This window comes from Nannobrachium achirus (assembly GCF_963921795.1).
Source record: "Nannobrachium achirus genome assembly, chromosome: 20".
In the NCBI taxonomy this organism is placed as follows: Eukaryota; Metazoa; Chordata; class Actinopteri; order Myctophiformes; family Myctophidae; genus Nannobrachium; species Nannobrachium achirus.
Window position 1 is genome coordinate 42,395,265 of NC_137827.1, and position 15,159 is coordinate 42,410,423.

Here is a 15,159-nt window from a genome sequence, read left to right on the forward strand (position 1 = left end):
ATACAAATTCTGTATGTGCTTCATCAATACATTTACATTCACTTCATACATGTATCACTCAAAAATAGCATTTGTTAAAAACAGATCTCCAACAGGTTATCAATACATTACAATATTTCCAGTCGATTTTCTTTTTTCCTTCCTGTGATTAAGAGTAATAACAGGTCGGTATTGACCACAGCGGTTCTACAAGCGTATTGCAAGCTTGCAGATTGGCTATTTTTTGGAAAGGATATTTAGTGTAGAGGACAGAAAGGAAGGGACCTTATAGACCCTAGGAGACTTTGGTCAACAAAGGGTATAGGGTTCAAGTGGTTAAAATGGATGTCTGCAGAGTATCCCTTAGTAGGCCTAATCCAATGTTAGACTACCTTTATGTACAGTATGTGCCTCATTTCCAGGGTGAGAAATTAACACCAGCCACTGGCCACCTTCCGTTGACACTTATTACCTGCTGACTATTCAAAGTAACCATCTTTTGGACACACTATTGGTCTACTTGAAAATACAGTGGATGAAGTCACACAAGTGTTGTAACGGGAGATTATTACAGGTGTATCATAAGTTTAATAAAACATTGACCTGTTGGAAAGTGACAGGTGAATGTGGCCAGTGGACAAAGCGTTAGTTCTCCACCCTATGCATTACTATGTGGAGCATATTAAGCCTTATTTATACTTCGTCATATGACGGTGTACAAATTAAGCATTACAGTAAGACAAAAAATGTGAAAAAGAGCAGGTTGACTAAAAGACTGATCAACAGTCAAATGAGAGCATTCAACTTTCTTAACTTTGACCTAATAATGACAAACAGTACAAATACACAGAGCATCTTATGAGTCGAGACATTGAAATCATCACTAAGAACACAACGGCTATGTACAGGGGGCCGTATGCTAAGATTACATTTGCCTAAGTTGATCAAATTTACAACTTCAACTAATACATGTTAAGGGTGTTTGCAACATAGGGTAGCATCAGACAAAAGCTTATTGCACGCTGTATATAATTCCAACGTAATCCCCTGCCAAAAACAACTAAAATCTGTCCATTCAACTACGACAGAGCTACGTATTGAAAATAAAACGCAAAATGCAGTTATTTGCATTAGTCATATCTGTTTTTGAGCAGTCAATATAAATGTTAAAACAAATAATTATTTGAGCATTTCCAGTGCAAATCCCTCATGGATTGTTGTTCATGTTTACTATACAGGTGCCATTGACCTGATCTACGTGACTAGTGAGGGATGCGGTCCAATGGATTCTCCTTTCAACTGCTTCAGTGAAGCTGCTTGTGACCAACAGTAGAAGACTGTGGTTATAACCTGCTTGGCAAACCTTCATTAAATAAAAAACAAACAAAATAAGATATATTTTAAGTGACACTACACCCAAAGCCAACAGGATGCTCTACTCAGTTAATCAACATGAACACTAACTTCATTTAGTGGTGTTGTGTGTGGGTACTGTACATCTATCAGTCACTGGCAGATATTGTCAGTAAATGGAGGGTTTCATTTTAAGAAGCTATATATCCATATTCAAACATCATTATCATCTTAGCGTCCAACATTTCTGTACAGATTATGTCCTCTATAATATGTCTGTTATGTATGAGAGCTATCAACCTGTAAGAGTCAATAGCAAGTTTTACTTCAACGTCAAATGCCATGTTGAAAGAGTAAACTTCATATAGCATATTATTTCAAATGGTTGATAACTTGAATTTGGAATGAAACTGGACAAATTAACCATGTACACAGGAAGCCTGGCATTTGTTCACCAGCTATTAGTTCAGTCAGTTCTGTACCAAGTATGATTAAATACATATTTTCAGTATTACAATGTTTCCCAATATATTTCCTGGGATTGTGGAAACACCGGTCATTAAAACCAAATTCTAGTTTTAACATAGGCAACATTTTGGTCTGACTGAAGGCATTCTGAGACTAAGGCATCCATCAAAATTATGATAAACTTCACAAAGCATCATCTTATTTTGGTTAAAGCATATACTCTATGGAATCCCATTATAGACCTGAGTTTTAAATATCTGTCTGTGGAAAAATAGTCTTAAATAGTTCTCTACTCTAAAGGTATTCATAATTGAAAGCATAGTGACTTTACTTTTTAAAGTGTAGTCTTGTCATGCAATATACAACAAGTAAATGGCAAACAGCGTTGTAATTTTTTGTCCTAAGATCAAGGTAAACAGCAATTGATTGTAATAGCAGTTTTGTTGAATAAAGGCTGAGCTTTGTCGTCAGTGTCAAAAAGAAATGGGTGCCATGGTGCCAATTCGGAGAAAGTGGCAGTTGACTTCACATGTCAATGTAATGACTTTGCCACATTGCTTAATAAGGATATAGAAGTATATCTATATTTGTGTAGGGAAACAGAACTACCCTTTTCAAGGCCTTTGACGGAAAAATACAAAAGATTCTGGGAGCAGCGAAAGAAAAGCAAAACAACGTCATTTAAAAACCCAAATGTAAACATAAAACATCATACATCAAAACTATAGCTCTTCAATGAAGACATCAGACACATTCTGAACGCAAAGGAAAGCAAGATAGATAGGATGGAATTCTAACACCCACCTACTTCATTCAAGTTACATGACATCAGTCTAATCAACAAAAGGTCAACATGGGCAAATGTCTCATAACTGCACTTAAACACAATAGACTCACATGGCCTACATTAATTTACAATATTACACTCACATATACAGTGCATGCACATACGAAATACACTTATTCTACTCTTCTTTTTCAAATAGTAAGCTCTCGTGTTCCACTTTAGAGTGATTTCAAAAGAAAAGTGAGGGATGGGGAGAACATAAAACGCCACAATAAAACAACCCCAAAGAGAACCAGCAAAAAGTATGCCTTTTAAAAGTGCAATAAAATCTCTACATGCTGTACAGTGCGCAGTTGGTATTGAATGGTTTAGGTGTGGTTGTGTCGGTGAAGGGTGGGGAAGCGTTCACGAATATCAGCTTTGTACATGGTGGAGGAGACGATCTTGAAGTCCAGACAGGTGATGCCGTCATCACCGTCTCCCAGGAGACAACCTCTCCGGCCCTCCGCACAGGTTACGGGTCAAAACCTTCAATGCGCCAGGTCAGTATGACTGGCACTCAGGTCTCGAGTCATTCTCAGACGATTATTTCGTTCCTGGAATAATGTAAATGAGAACATATAAGTTTCGGAATCGTCAGTTCCTATGAATGGTATACAGTACACTAATAGGATTCATAGAAATAATGAAATAGGGAAATCTTTACGACAGGGACAGACTGCAAATATAACATGATTAAAACAAAACTACACCATGAACACTCATCTTTGTGCATTTAGTTATTGTATTCTGAATTCTGTCTCTAATGATGGGTTTCCCCTAAAGAAAGAAAATGCCCCCAAACACTTCAAATGTTTTGTGTATATGATTGTCCATAATTCCTTTGTATTTCAAATCCCTCATTCAACAACACTAAAAATATTACGGTGTTGATTAGTTCAAACAATGGAAACAAGTTAGTCTGTGAGCCACACTGAGTGATGTTATCACTTGTGTCATTAGTGCGGTTTTAAATGGCGGCTTGCACAATTCTAACCACAAGGACAAAGGTAGAGACTCCAATGAAAGAAAGACAGTATATAATGATAAAAGAAAGAAGTGAGAGGGGACATAGTACAGATGGTATAAGGCAGACTTGGGTCAAACAATTTTTATACTTTTTTTATACTTTTGTTTTTAATACTGCCTGTGAAAGGAGATGGGTGGGGTTTACCACAGTGCTTAAATTGGGCTAACCCTAACCCTAATTAAAATAGACTATAAATTGATTTCAAAATCATGTTTCTGGTCGTCTTAACTCTCTAGCAAGCCCACCCACCTGCCACCATCAAACTATAGTGGCAACGATGAGATTTCTAGCTATACATTGCTCATATACTGTGTATAAATAGTGTATAAAAGTATAGTATTAACACCATCCTGATGAAGGCCAGTGAAAGCAACAGCAGTCTGAACCACTTTAACCCTATATACTTTGCTGACCTGAGTCCAGCCTATCTACAAACTATTTTTAAGTTTGTAGATCAACTACTTTCGGGAAAAGTTCCCCGTAGAATAGGTATTTCCCAGGTTTCCAGAAGGTGGCATATCATTTTCCATAGATTAGTTTTCATTGTCTCAGCAGATTTGGATCAGAAAAGCACACATAAAAATACGATTCTGGTTCAAATTTGCTGCCAAGCCAATCAAACAAGCCTATATGACACGTAGGGCCATATTATGGTCCATGCCCTTACCCCTTATCCCTAAACGTCTTTGCCTTTTTTCACAATTTGGAAAAACATTTTAAAATTGTTCAAATAGCCGATCTACAAGGTCACAGTGTGTCAATGTAGATCAGCTATTTGAAGTATTAAAACATACATATCAACATAGTTAAAAAGCCAAAGCGGTTTAGGGATAAGGGTTAAGACATGGATGGAAATAGGGCCCAAAGAATAGGAACCGAAAACATATATATGCCACCTTCTTGACTACAGCTATGCACAGAGCCTATTTTGCAGAGCTAGGGTTCATGTGGTAAACTCTCAAATACCTGGAACGCGCCCGAGTCGCGTTAGATTTGAACCACTTTAACCATTATTTTATGCTTTAACTATTGAAAAATAGCAGATATACAAGCTCACAGCGCGGCACCGAGTGCCGCGCTGCGAGCTTGTAGATCTGCTATTTTTGAAAAATCGTGAACATGTGTGCAAGTCTTTGAATATCTTTGACCCGATCTTTGACCCGACTTCTAAATCCTTCCTCTAAATCAGTGGTTCTCAAACCTTTTCATGTCAAGGACCCCCAAAATTACAGGTATTTAGCCACGGACCCCCATCTCAAAATATGTTGTTCCAGGGACCCCCCAGAAGCAAATATTTGAGTTACAAATGTTTGCTTTTAAATAGATATATTCAAAGACTTGCAAAGAAAAAATCATGATTTTTCAAAAATAGCAGATCTACAAGCTCGCAGCCGCGCTGTGAGCTTGTATATCTGCTATTTTTCTAAAGTTAAAGCATAAAAGAATGGTTAAAGTGGTTAAAATCTAACGCGACTCGGGCGCGTTCCACGTCGTTCCAGGTATTTGAGAGTTAATAAACATCTACTATTTGACCCAGGTCTTGTAAAAGATATTCTGACAGTTGGGCTCCTTACTTGGTATTGGTCCCCTGCAGCCTTGTCCGCCATGTTTAGAACCCCCAGTGACCTGGCCCGCTTCATGCTGCACCCAGAACAGTCACATGCAAGAGGTCAGTTAGGACTGGGGTGAGGGGTGAGGGGGGAAGGGGTCAGAGGTGATGGTTGAAGGGTCATGTGGTCCAAGGTGAAATGTCATATGTGAGGGTTCACAGAATAAAGATGGGGTGTGTGTGTTTTTTTTCCCCAAGAGTGATTGTGAGTGAAAGAGTGAAATGTGCTCGTTAATGACTGTAAATGAAACTCATACTGTTCTGTTGGTTATTTTTGACCGCCACCAGGTAGCACTGTTATCTATGCTTTAGTTAAACATGCTTTGTAACTATTGCCCTAGCTTATTCTGGTTGAATAGGAAACACTCACCCACCCGTTTTAAGTGGTACCCTTTCCGTATTTCCAAGCTCAGCACAAACCTATTTAATCAGTATTTCCAAATGCTAGTGAGATACATAATTGATTATAGACTTAACTGGTAAACAGACTAATAGTTTACCACGGTTTTGCACTTATTATGAGGCATATGCTGGATTAAACGCAAACTCCTACCAGTAACTGAAACATCAACTTGGCAAAGCACACAAAAAGAACCCATCCCTACAAGTCATTTAATCATTCAGTATGAAAATCTTGTTTTCTTAAAATAAGTCCAAACTTCAGAGGTGGTTAAATAAAAATCAAGTCTCTTTTGATTTCAATATTGCCGTTGTAACTTCTGGTTTGTTAAATTAGTATTTGTAGACAACGATCAACATCTTCAGCTGAAGCAGATTGATCCGACTTGTTTCAAAGCAATATGCAAGGAATGAAAGGAACAGAAAATATCCGACTCCTTGTTTGTTTTTCTTCAATTTGATGAAAAGCATCACACTGAAGACTGTTTGTTTTTCTTCAATTTGATGAAAAGCATCACACTGAAGACTGTTTGTTTTTCTTCAATTTGATGAAAAGCATCACACTGAAGACTGTTTGTTTTTCTTCAATTTGATGAAAAGCATCACACTGAAGACTGTTTGTTTTTCTTCAATTTGATGAAAAGCATCACACTGAAGACTGTTCTGGCTCATTGGGATGGATCTTTTTTCAGTAAACTAACACATTAGCTTTAATGACATCAGCCTGCTCTGAGCCACAGAAGGCCCCTTGTGAATGATGATGACAGGACATCATCATTGACATCGTCTTAAAACAGCAACAGGGCGAGCAGCAGAGAAGAGGGTAATGAGGGAGCACACAGACGAGGCATGCAAGTGAACGCCTTCACTTTAAGAGTTTTATTCAGAAATAAAAGCTCCAACACAGCATAGAGTTTGAAGTAAAATTTAAAAAAAACAGTAGCCATGCACACATTTTTTTTTTCTCAAATAAAATTCACAAAGAAATAGAAAATAATAAAACTTGAAAGATAAAAAATAAACCTTATTCCAAAACCAAGTGAAATAAATAGTCGAAAGCCATAAGAGTAATAAATAGGCTTCACTATTAGTGGTTAAAACCAAACATAAAATAAAATAAAAAGTTCCACAGGCCAAAAAGCAGAAAAGGCATTTCACAAGCAGACATTAGTAAAATGTTTCTGGTAACTGATGCATCTCCAACACATCACCAGCCACAGCATGTGTTTGTGAGTGAAGCGTTTGAGTATATGTGTATCACTGATGTTTTCCATTGCATCTGCACCATCCTGTACCTGTACTTTGGTACACAATTAGCACCCTTTGGTTTTCTATTGGAATACTGAACAGGTTTTTTGGTGGTCATGCGGGTTCATAATTTGCCAGCACCTTATGAAACGGACCACGTCTCAAATATGTAAAGGACATCTTTGCACGTCACACCTTTAATGGCGCTTTCCCACTGCATGGTTCCGGCTCAACTTGACTCAACATGACTTTTCTTTTTAACATTAGGCAAAAGCACCTGGTGCGTTTTTGGAATCACCTCTGTCAAGGTTCCAAGCAAGCGGAGGAGATACCAAAAGGTGATGTGAAAGCTCTGCATCTAGTTTAACTTTTAAACTAGATGCAAATGTAAAGTGAATCAACATTGAGCGACCGCACGGCCTATTCCCCACCTAAAATGTCATCAGAAAGAGTTTTTGTTTAACTGTACAGCATTGTCAGTTAACTTTAGCATTGTTTATTACTCTCTCGTATGCAGGGGGTTGGTGTGGTTACATTCTTAATTATGCAGGCTTGTTTAAAAAGGTTTATTAAAGTAAAAAGTCTCAGCTACCATCTGTCATCAGAAACAGTTTTTGTTTAACTGTACAGGGGAATTAGATAACGTTTCTAGACAGCATTATCAGTTAACTTTAGCATTGTTTATTACTCTCGTACGCAGGGGGTTGGTGTGGTTGAATTCTTAATTATGCAGGCTTGTTTAAAAAACAAGTTTATTAAAGTAAAAAGTCTCAGCTACCATCTGCAGTAGAAAAAGTATTATAGTCAAGTCGAGCCGGTTCTGTGCAATGGAAAATTGCCAAAATAGACAGCTACCCATCCCAACTTTGAGCCATTCAAAATGGGGGAGAAAGAAAAAAGTAAACTGTACCATGTTGTGCCAGTATGGGTACAGTTCTGGGGAACAATGCAATGGAAAACAGCCCATATACTGTATATGTGCCCGTTACAGGTCCCTTGTTCATCTCGTGTGCAAAACAGAGCTCCAGAATTACACCACTTCACCAGCAGCAAAGTAGAGCCATCCCTCTTTTTGGGGGTGGGGTTAGTACACCAAACCACAGTGGGTATAGGAGGAGAAGAAGAGGTACCCCTCACCCCCCTTCTGGGCCTCCAGTGCATAGTAAGAGTTCAGTCAGGTGTCTAGGGGGGATAGTTACCCAGGGTTCTTAGGCTCATTGTCTCGCGAGGAGCCCCCCTTCAGCTTGCGGACCAGCTTCTCGCTACTGCGTCGGATGGAGGCGCGGAGTTTACTGAACGAACCGCTCCTCTTCAGCGAGCCAGAGCCATCCTGATAGGGAGAGGCCACAGGGTTATACTAACACACACTCTGACACACACAGACCCCACCCACACAGGTAAATACTGTACTGCATATAGGAACACATCGTGTTGGATGTCGGGCGGAAACCTTGTATGTCCAAAACCATTTGTTTTGTATTTATCATTTAAAAAAAATGATTTAAAATAGTGAAAATAGCTGATCGACAAGCACACAACGCCTTGCGTCGCGAGGCGTTGTGTGCTTGTAGATCTGCTATTTTCACTAGTTTTGTGCGACAGTCTTGTATGATCATGAAGCCAGGCTTTATTTTACGAAAAAATGAAACTTGGAGATACAAGGTTTCTGCCCGACAGTAAAGACATGCTCAAATATACGTACAGTACACCAATGATTTATATAAGGTACTCGCACACCACACATGCACAAATATACACAAATATATACGCATACACCCTCAAATATACACAAATACTCGCACAACTCAAATACAGTGAACATACATAATCAAACACCACACATGCTCAAATATACTCACACACCCAAATACAAACAGACATTCTCCATACACTGAATCACACACAACAGAAGGTGGTGCGTGTATTAACACCTTAGGAGCAATTATGCTGCAGATTAAATGATAACACCACCTTGCTTTTCTTATTGGGGAATGTGTGCGCACAGCACACACACACACACACACACACACACACACACACACACACACACACACACACACACACACACACACACACACACACACACACACACACACACACACACACACACACACACACACACACACACACACACACACACACACACACACACACACACACACACACACACACAATGTTCTCAAACTGTCATAATGCATACACACTCAACGTGTAAAAAAGCATTAACATAATATAAACTCAAGAGTGCACATTCTCACTTTCATGCATGCTAGAATGCAGATATATGTCAGACAACCACACTTCAAACTACCTTCAATTTGCATCAATATACTTATAGAACAGTTCATATGAATGGGGTTTTGCATTGAACACAATATTGAATTGTACCCATAATAATGCTGACAAGGATTTAAGATTACTCTTTAGTCTTCAGGTACTGTAAATGGTAATGAATGATCACAGATTCCATATTGACTGATATAATGTTCATTGAAAGAACATTACATCGTCACTGTTAGGGCAGAAACCTCATCTCCCAGTTTCAGATTTGTATGTTTTTTTCCCCCGTAAAGTACTGCTTCATCATACAAGACAGTCGCACAAAACTAGAGAAAATAGCAGATCTTTTTTTTCTAACTCACCCCATGCAGATTTCATTCATGGATATGTTTATATATATATATATATATATATAGCCTATCAAATGGGGGTCTGTGGCTTAATGCTTATCAAACTGGGGGTCCTTGAAATTAAAAGGGCTCAAAATCTGTGGCCTCTGTAACAGCAGAATGTTCTAACATGTGGGGTGTTTGCTATCCAAAATAGATTATAAATTATAGTTTATATAAATGTGGAAGGCTTCAGCATACAAGGTGATGTTTATATCCGAGGTCATTCTGCATCTTCATGAAAGACTAAAATATCCCAAATATGAAAACAATTCCGAGCTCAGGACAGAAATCTAGAAACAGTTTGTGAAGAAGAAAAAGCCATAAAAAAGTCAACTATCCCTGCCATTCCCTGTCAATCGACTACATCAATCTACAGCGTAGTTTATACTTCACCATGCCATGTTGTCATGGTATTTTCACATTTCTTTCAATTGAAATTCTGTTCTTTTCAGGCACATTCTAATACTGAAGTATAAATTAGGCTTGAACTTGAAGACGGTCGGCTCTTCTTTGACCGCCACTTGTTCAGCAGAGCCAGACTGACTGATATACCGCTTTGACCACTATTTGACTTTTCTTTTCAATATCAGCAATTATGCGGCCGGTGTGTCCCGATTTTTAACCACAGATTTTCAAGAAATAGCTGTTCTACAAGCTCACAATGTGCAGTGAGCCTGTAGATGGGATAAATCTTAAACATCTTTTAAATAGAGTACCAAAGTTCTGACGTCACTCCCACCAACCCTTGGTCAGTTATTGTTTGTATTCCCATAAGGCAAATCTTAGATCGCGTCATAAAAGACCTGTGTTCCAAAAATAAACAGATATGTGACTGTTATTTTGATAAACATTTTTGATAAAATATGATAATCTTACACTTTGGATAAATGTATACCTTTTCACGGTTGGTTAATGCTTCATAATATCCATATGAGTTAAATCTCTGGGGTGATTGGTTTATTTTTAGGACACAATCTGCTTGCCTATGGGAATTCCAATAGAAACGGGATAGCGCCCTCTAGCGGCAGTGATGTCAGGCTTTGGTGCTCTATAGTGGTTAAATAAAATAAATGTCACTTTAAAGGAGCTATAGTCAACTTTTTCTTGAAAAGCGGATGCTAAAATACAAATGTTTCGAAAATATTTTAAAAAGAAATAAGCTTCATATATGTGTTTCTATTCAAAAATGACCACAAAAAGCGTAAAATAATGATAAAATAATCATTTTGGCCATTGTCAGACCGACACTTTGTTTACATTCTAGTCTATAGACTAGGATGTAAACAAAGTGTTGGCCCTACAATGAAAAAGTTGACTATAGCTCCTTTAACTTTAATCAAATCAAATGTTTTCTAAATGTTTTATTTTTAAATTATATTTTTTATTTAAAGCATGGGTAATCGGTGGTCTAGGACTCTAAAATCAGCATCGGACCCACAAATCTGGAATCGGTCGGGTTCTAATGTTCAGATGGGGAACACCAGGTAAGTACACAGAGAAAGAGAGAGGGAGCGACACATAAAGAGGACACAGGCTGACATGTGGGTGAGCAAAGAGTTATGTTTTTATTAGAAGTTAAGAAAGACAAAACTGTTAGATTAGATGCACACACACACACACAGCACAGGACACAGAGCCGATTAGTACGGAGCCATGAAGAGAGAAAAAGAGTACAAGCCATTAAGATTTCCAACAGATATGCACAGGGCAAGGCTTATCGCTCCACGCATGACCTTCCCCTCAACATTACGTCTATATACATTCATATACAAGAGATGATCAGGCTCTATGCGGTGGAGTCAGTATTGGCCAGTTGTCTCATTTCCATAGACTGTAGGTCTGTGTGAAACCGACAGACATAAATAAAGCTGCCAATTTGTTTTTTCTTCAGATTATATCAATATTAATAGAGAACCAAATAGACATAGTTCTTTCTACATCATTTCTTTGTCAAGGGTAAAATATGTTAGGGTTAGATAATTGATGTTTGAGGACTGTGAATGAGAAGCCAATGTTTGGCAAAAAAAAAAAAAAATTGTCACTAAATTCAGCTCACAGACAAACATAGCCACAGTATACATACAATGTTTAGGAGGTTGTATACATACACTGTTTAGGAAGTTGTCTGAACCATGATTCTGTTCATGAAATATTGCAACGGCTTAATAAATTGCAAAAATCTAGATTGATCAGTTTTTCTTACAGTCCTAATTGCACCCACTGGCAATAAGATGAAACGTTGTCTGTGTTGACTTGCAACTTAATCCAGTGGTTCTCAAAGTGGATTCCAGGGTTCCTTCAGGTGGGTCTAAATTGACGCGTACAAGTCTGTAACTCTGGCAGTGTACAAATGGAACCAAATGAACCCTGACGGGTTCATTTGGTTCCATTTGTACACTTGCCAGAGTTAGGGCGACACCTTGAAATTTTGAGAAACACCAACTTAATCTGACAACATAGTCAAACACCCAAACCATAGGTACCGTAGTAGCACACATCCTCACCACCCAGTGGAAATTAATTCAAGGTAGGTTTGGAATTCGCCAACGCTGGCATGACGCATAGAGTCTGTCATCACAGCACTGTTGACATTATTATTATCATTTGTATGACATCATTTGCAAAAAGATGACATGGAGTACAGAGTGCTGCAGTAGTTGCTAAACAAAGACAACACAACTGTGCTCAACATGCAGATGAGTAAGTTTATTTACAGAACGTTCCACACCTGCTCCCTCCTATGAGTCACCAATGCCCAGCAATTGCTGTTAATATGTTTAATTAAACTCCACAGTATTGACTAAACAGCAGCGATAGATTCCACCCCCAGAATGTAGAGAGAAAGAGGCAAAAGCCATAAAGTGAGGAAGAGCGTAGAAGGATAGTGGAGAGGAAAATGGAAAGTCCGATTTATACTTGGTTTCACATCGCGTTCTCACAGCGAAAACAGCTGATCTACAAGCTCACGGCATGTCAGGTTGCGCCGTGCAACCAAGTATATAAATCAGGCGTAAACATCAAGCTTTGTTTTGAGACACGCACACATAAGAAACTTCCCCCTGGTCCCGGTACAGCTGAGTGGGCAGGATATCACAGCATACATACAGTGTTTAAACAAACCAGAGAGAGACAGAAAGGGAGGACATGTTGAAAGCAAATAATTCAAGGGCAAAGTTGGAAAAGTCTGGATTCAGGACATACAAGCCAAATTCCCAAACGACAGCAGATACACATAACAGAGAAGAATACAGTGCTTAGAAACACTGGGAGCAAAGTAACAGGTATTATATTTGGTGAACACACAGACAGGTCTTCTCCCTTTCTCTCTGAGCCCCCACCCCCCATTTACAGACAGACAGGTGGTAGCTATAGTGGTAGTAACCGTAGTTGTAGTAGTAGTAGTAGTAGAAGCAGTGGTTGCAGTAGTATGAGGCCTTGGTTAAGGAAGGTTCAACCCAGTATTGCCTGGCACGTAGAATCCCACCAGAGTTTGAGGAGGTAGAGAGAGAAAGAAAGAGAGAGAAAGAGAGAGAGAGAGAGAGGTGGGGGGAGCAGTTGAGGACAGGGGCAAGGCGGCCAGGCGAGTCGACTCGTCCATCATGCAGAAGACTAGTTTTTATTTAGAACCACAACAAGGCATCTGGAGTTATGCCTGCTGGTCAGACAGACAGACAGACAGAGAGACAGGGAGAGAGGTGGGAGAGAGAACAAAGGGAAGACAGAGAGAGAGCAAGAAAGACAAATAGTTCAAAACAAAGATAAAAGACAGACGGAAAGGAATGAATAAAAAGACAGCCAGACACAGGTGGAGAAGGTGAAAGGGGCGATTGAGGACACAGAAGAGGAGGAGAAGAGAAAGTTACAACAAAGTGGTGCAAAGGGAAGAGGGGAAGACGGGAAGAAAAGAGAAGTGTGGTCAAAAGGCATTCAGGCGCATGGAACAGCAGTGAAGCCAATCTTTCCTGTTTCAGAGACAGTGTCCCTCCAACATCACAAACAGCTACAGCATCAATAACATCACAATGGAGTGAAGAGAACGGAGGCTCAGGGGGGATGACGTCAGTGCAAGCACAGGCAGGGCTGCTGGGACAACGTGAAAAGAAAAGAAACCTAGCAACGCTGCAGTGAAATCCAAATTATTAACCACACTGAACCTAGCATCCCTAATCTGGGACATACGATGTAGCAGATCTACAAGCTCACAACTCATCACAATGTGACGTGTTGAGCTTGCAGATTGGCTATTTTTGCTTTTTTTTGGATATCCAGATATCCAATATAGAGAGGGAAAAAAACAGGAGGCTTAGTATAGACTGATGGGAGACTCCGGTCAACTAAGTTTATATGATTTAAGTGGTGATGTTAAACTTACACTCTGGATTGTATTGGGCATCGGACGTAGTCTAATCAATGGAAGATAACGTTGATAACTTTCTTTAAACTCAAGGCATAAATGTTCTCCCTTTTTCAATGTCATATCGTGGGATGTATTTATATCGAAGAACAAGCACTAAACACATAGCAGAACCGTGATAAATAACAAAGTATCGAGTTTCCCAAATTTTTACCATACCACAACTAGACAATGTATTTTCATGCCGGGTCATAAAAGCCTCTCATTCTGATTAATTGAACAGATTTATTCTGTAATCCATCTAAAAACAGTTCAGTGATCTCAGAAAGAGACTCGTAACAATAATACTTCAATGTAGAGCCAACAGGCTCTGGTTCTCTCTTCTAGCCTACTTTGGTTCCTATAAAAAAATAATATTTGTTCTAATTCCTGTGTGAAGTCGACAGTTTCCATAGTCCAGTCCAGTCGGCCTTGAGTCTCACTCAGTCAAGTTATAAAGCTCCCCAAAACCCAAATCATACTGAAAAGATGACGGGAAAACACAAACAGGGGCAGGAGAAGGTAAATCAGAAGAGTGAGATTTTAGACGTGTCCACAAACACCTCATAATGTGATCTGTTCACATGCACTGAATGAAATGTTGAGATGCATGTGGATATATTGTGTCTGGTTCTATGCCGTTCAGTGGTATATGTGGATTTATTGCTCTGCTCCAGCAGTGAAGCTGAAACCACATTCCACCTGTGCTAATATTAAAGCTTCTATTCTAAAATTAAATGTTTCAGTCAGTCAGTGCAAAAACTAAACAATGGATTCATGGCTCACCACTAGGGGGTGTTTCTGGACAGGAGAAGGCCTCTGTTGGAGAGACACTGTCTTTTTCTAAATAACCACTGTTAGCACCAATACATGAACCAAAGCATGCGCACACACCACACCACGTCAAGGGAGGATACTGATAGTGACGGCTGGCTGCTGACAAGAAGCTGCAGTGCAAAAAAAAAAACATGCAAAGCAAAAGCTTGATTTATGCTTTGTTACGCTCCAGCGTCGCACGCCGGAAACGGTTTCAGATCAGATTGACGAGATTTTCAGCGTGCGAGACTGGCGCGCAATTAACTATGAAATCAGGCTACAGACAAGTGTAGAGCAGCACAACATCGAGTCACTCATGTACATCAATCATGTGCTTCTCTTGACAGCAACTGCATACTGGTCACA

General features: G+C 39.3%; 1 protein-coding gene across 8 annotated transcripts in view; it reads right to left on the reverse strand.

The window, feature by feature from the left end:
* Positions 1 to 2,000: 2,000 nt before the first annotated feature.
* Positions 2,001 to 15,159, reverse strand: part of klc1a (kinesin light chain 1a) — a 60,684-nt gene continuing 47,525 nt past the window's right edge. For 2 of the 8 annotated variants that reach the window (XM_080751252.1, XM_080751251.1), the window contains exons 15-17: positions 8,112 to 8,242; positions 5,231 to 5,297; positions 2,001 to 3,183 (exon numbers count right to left, since the gene is read on the reverse strand). In XM_080751252.1, the coding sequence (XP_080607378.1) occupies positions 3,118 to 3,183; positions 5,231 to 5,297; positions 8,112 to 8,242 (264 nt within the window). In that variant the 3' untranslated portion in view covers positions 2,001 to 3,117. Of the gene's footprint in view, positions 3,184 to 5,230; positions 5,298 to 6,520; positions 8,243 to 11,979; positions 13,665 to 15,159 lie in introns of those variants that run through there. The other 6 variants (XM_080751254.1, XM_080751255.1, XM_080751253.1 and 3 more) reach the window with 5 other exon arrangements.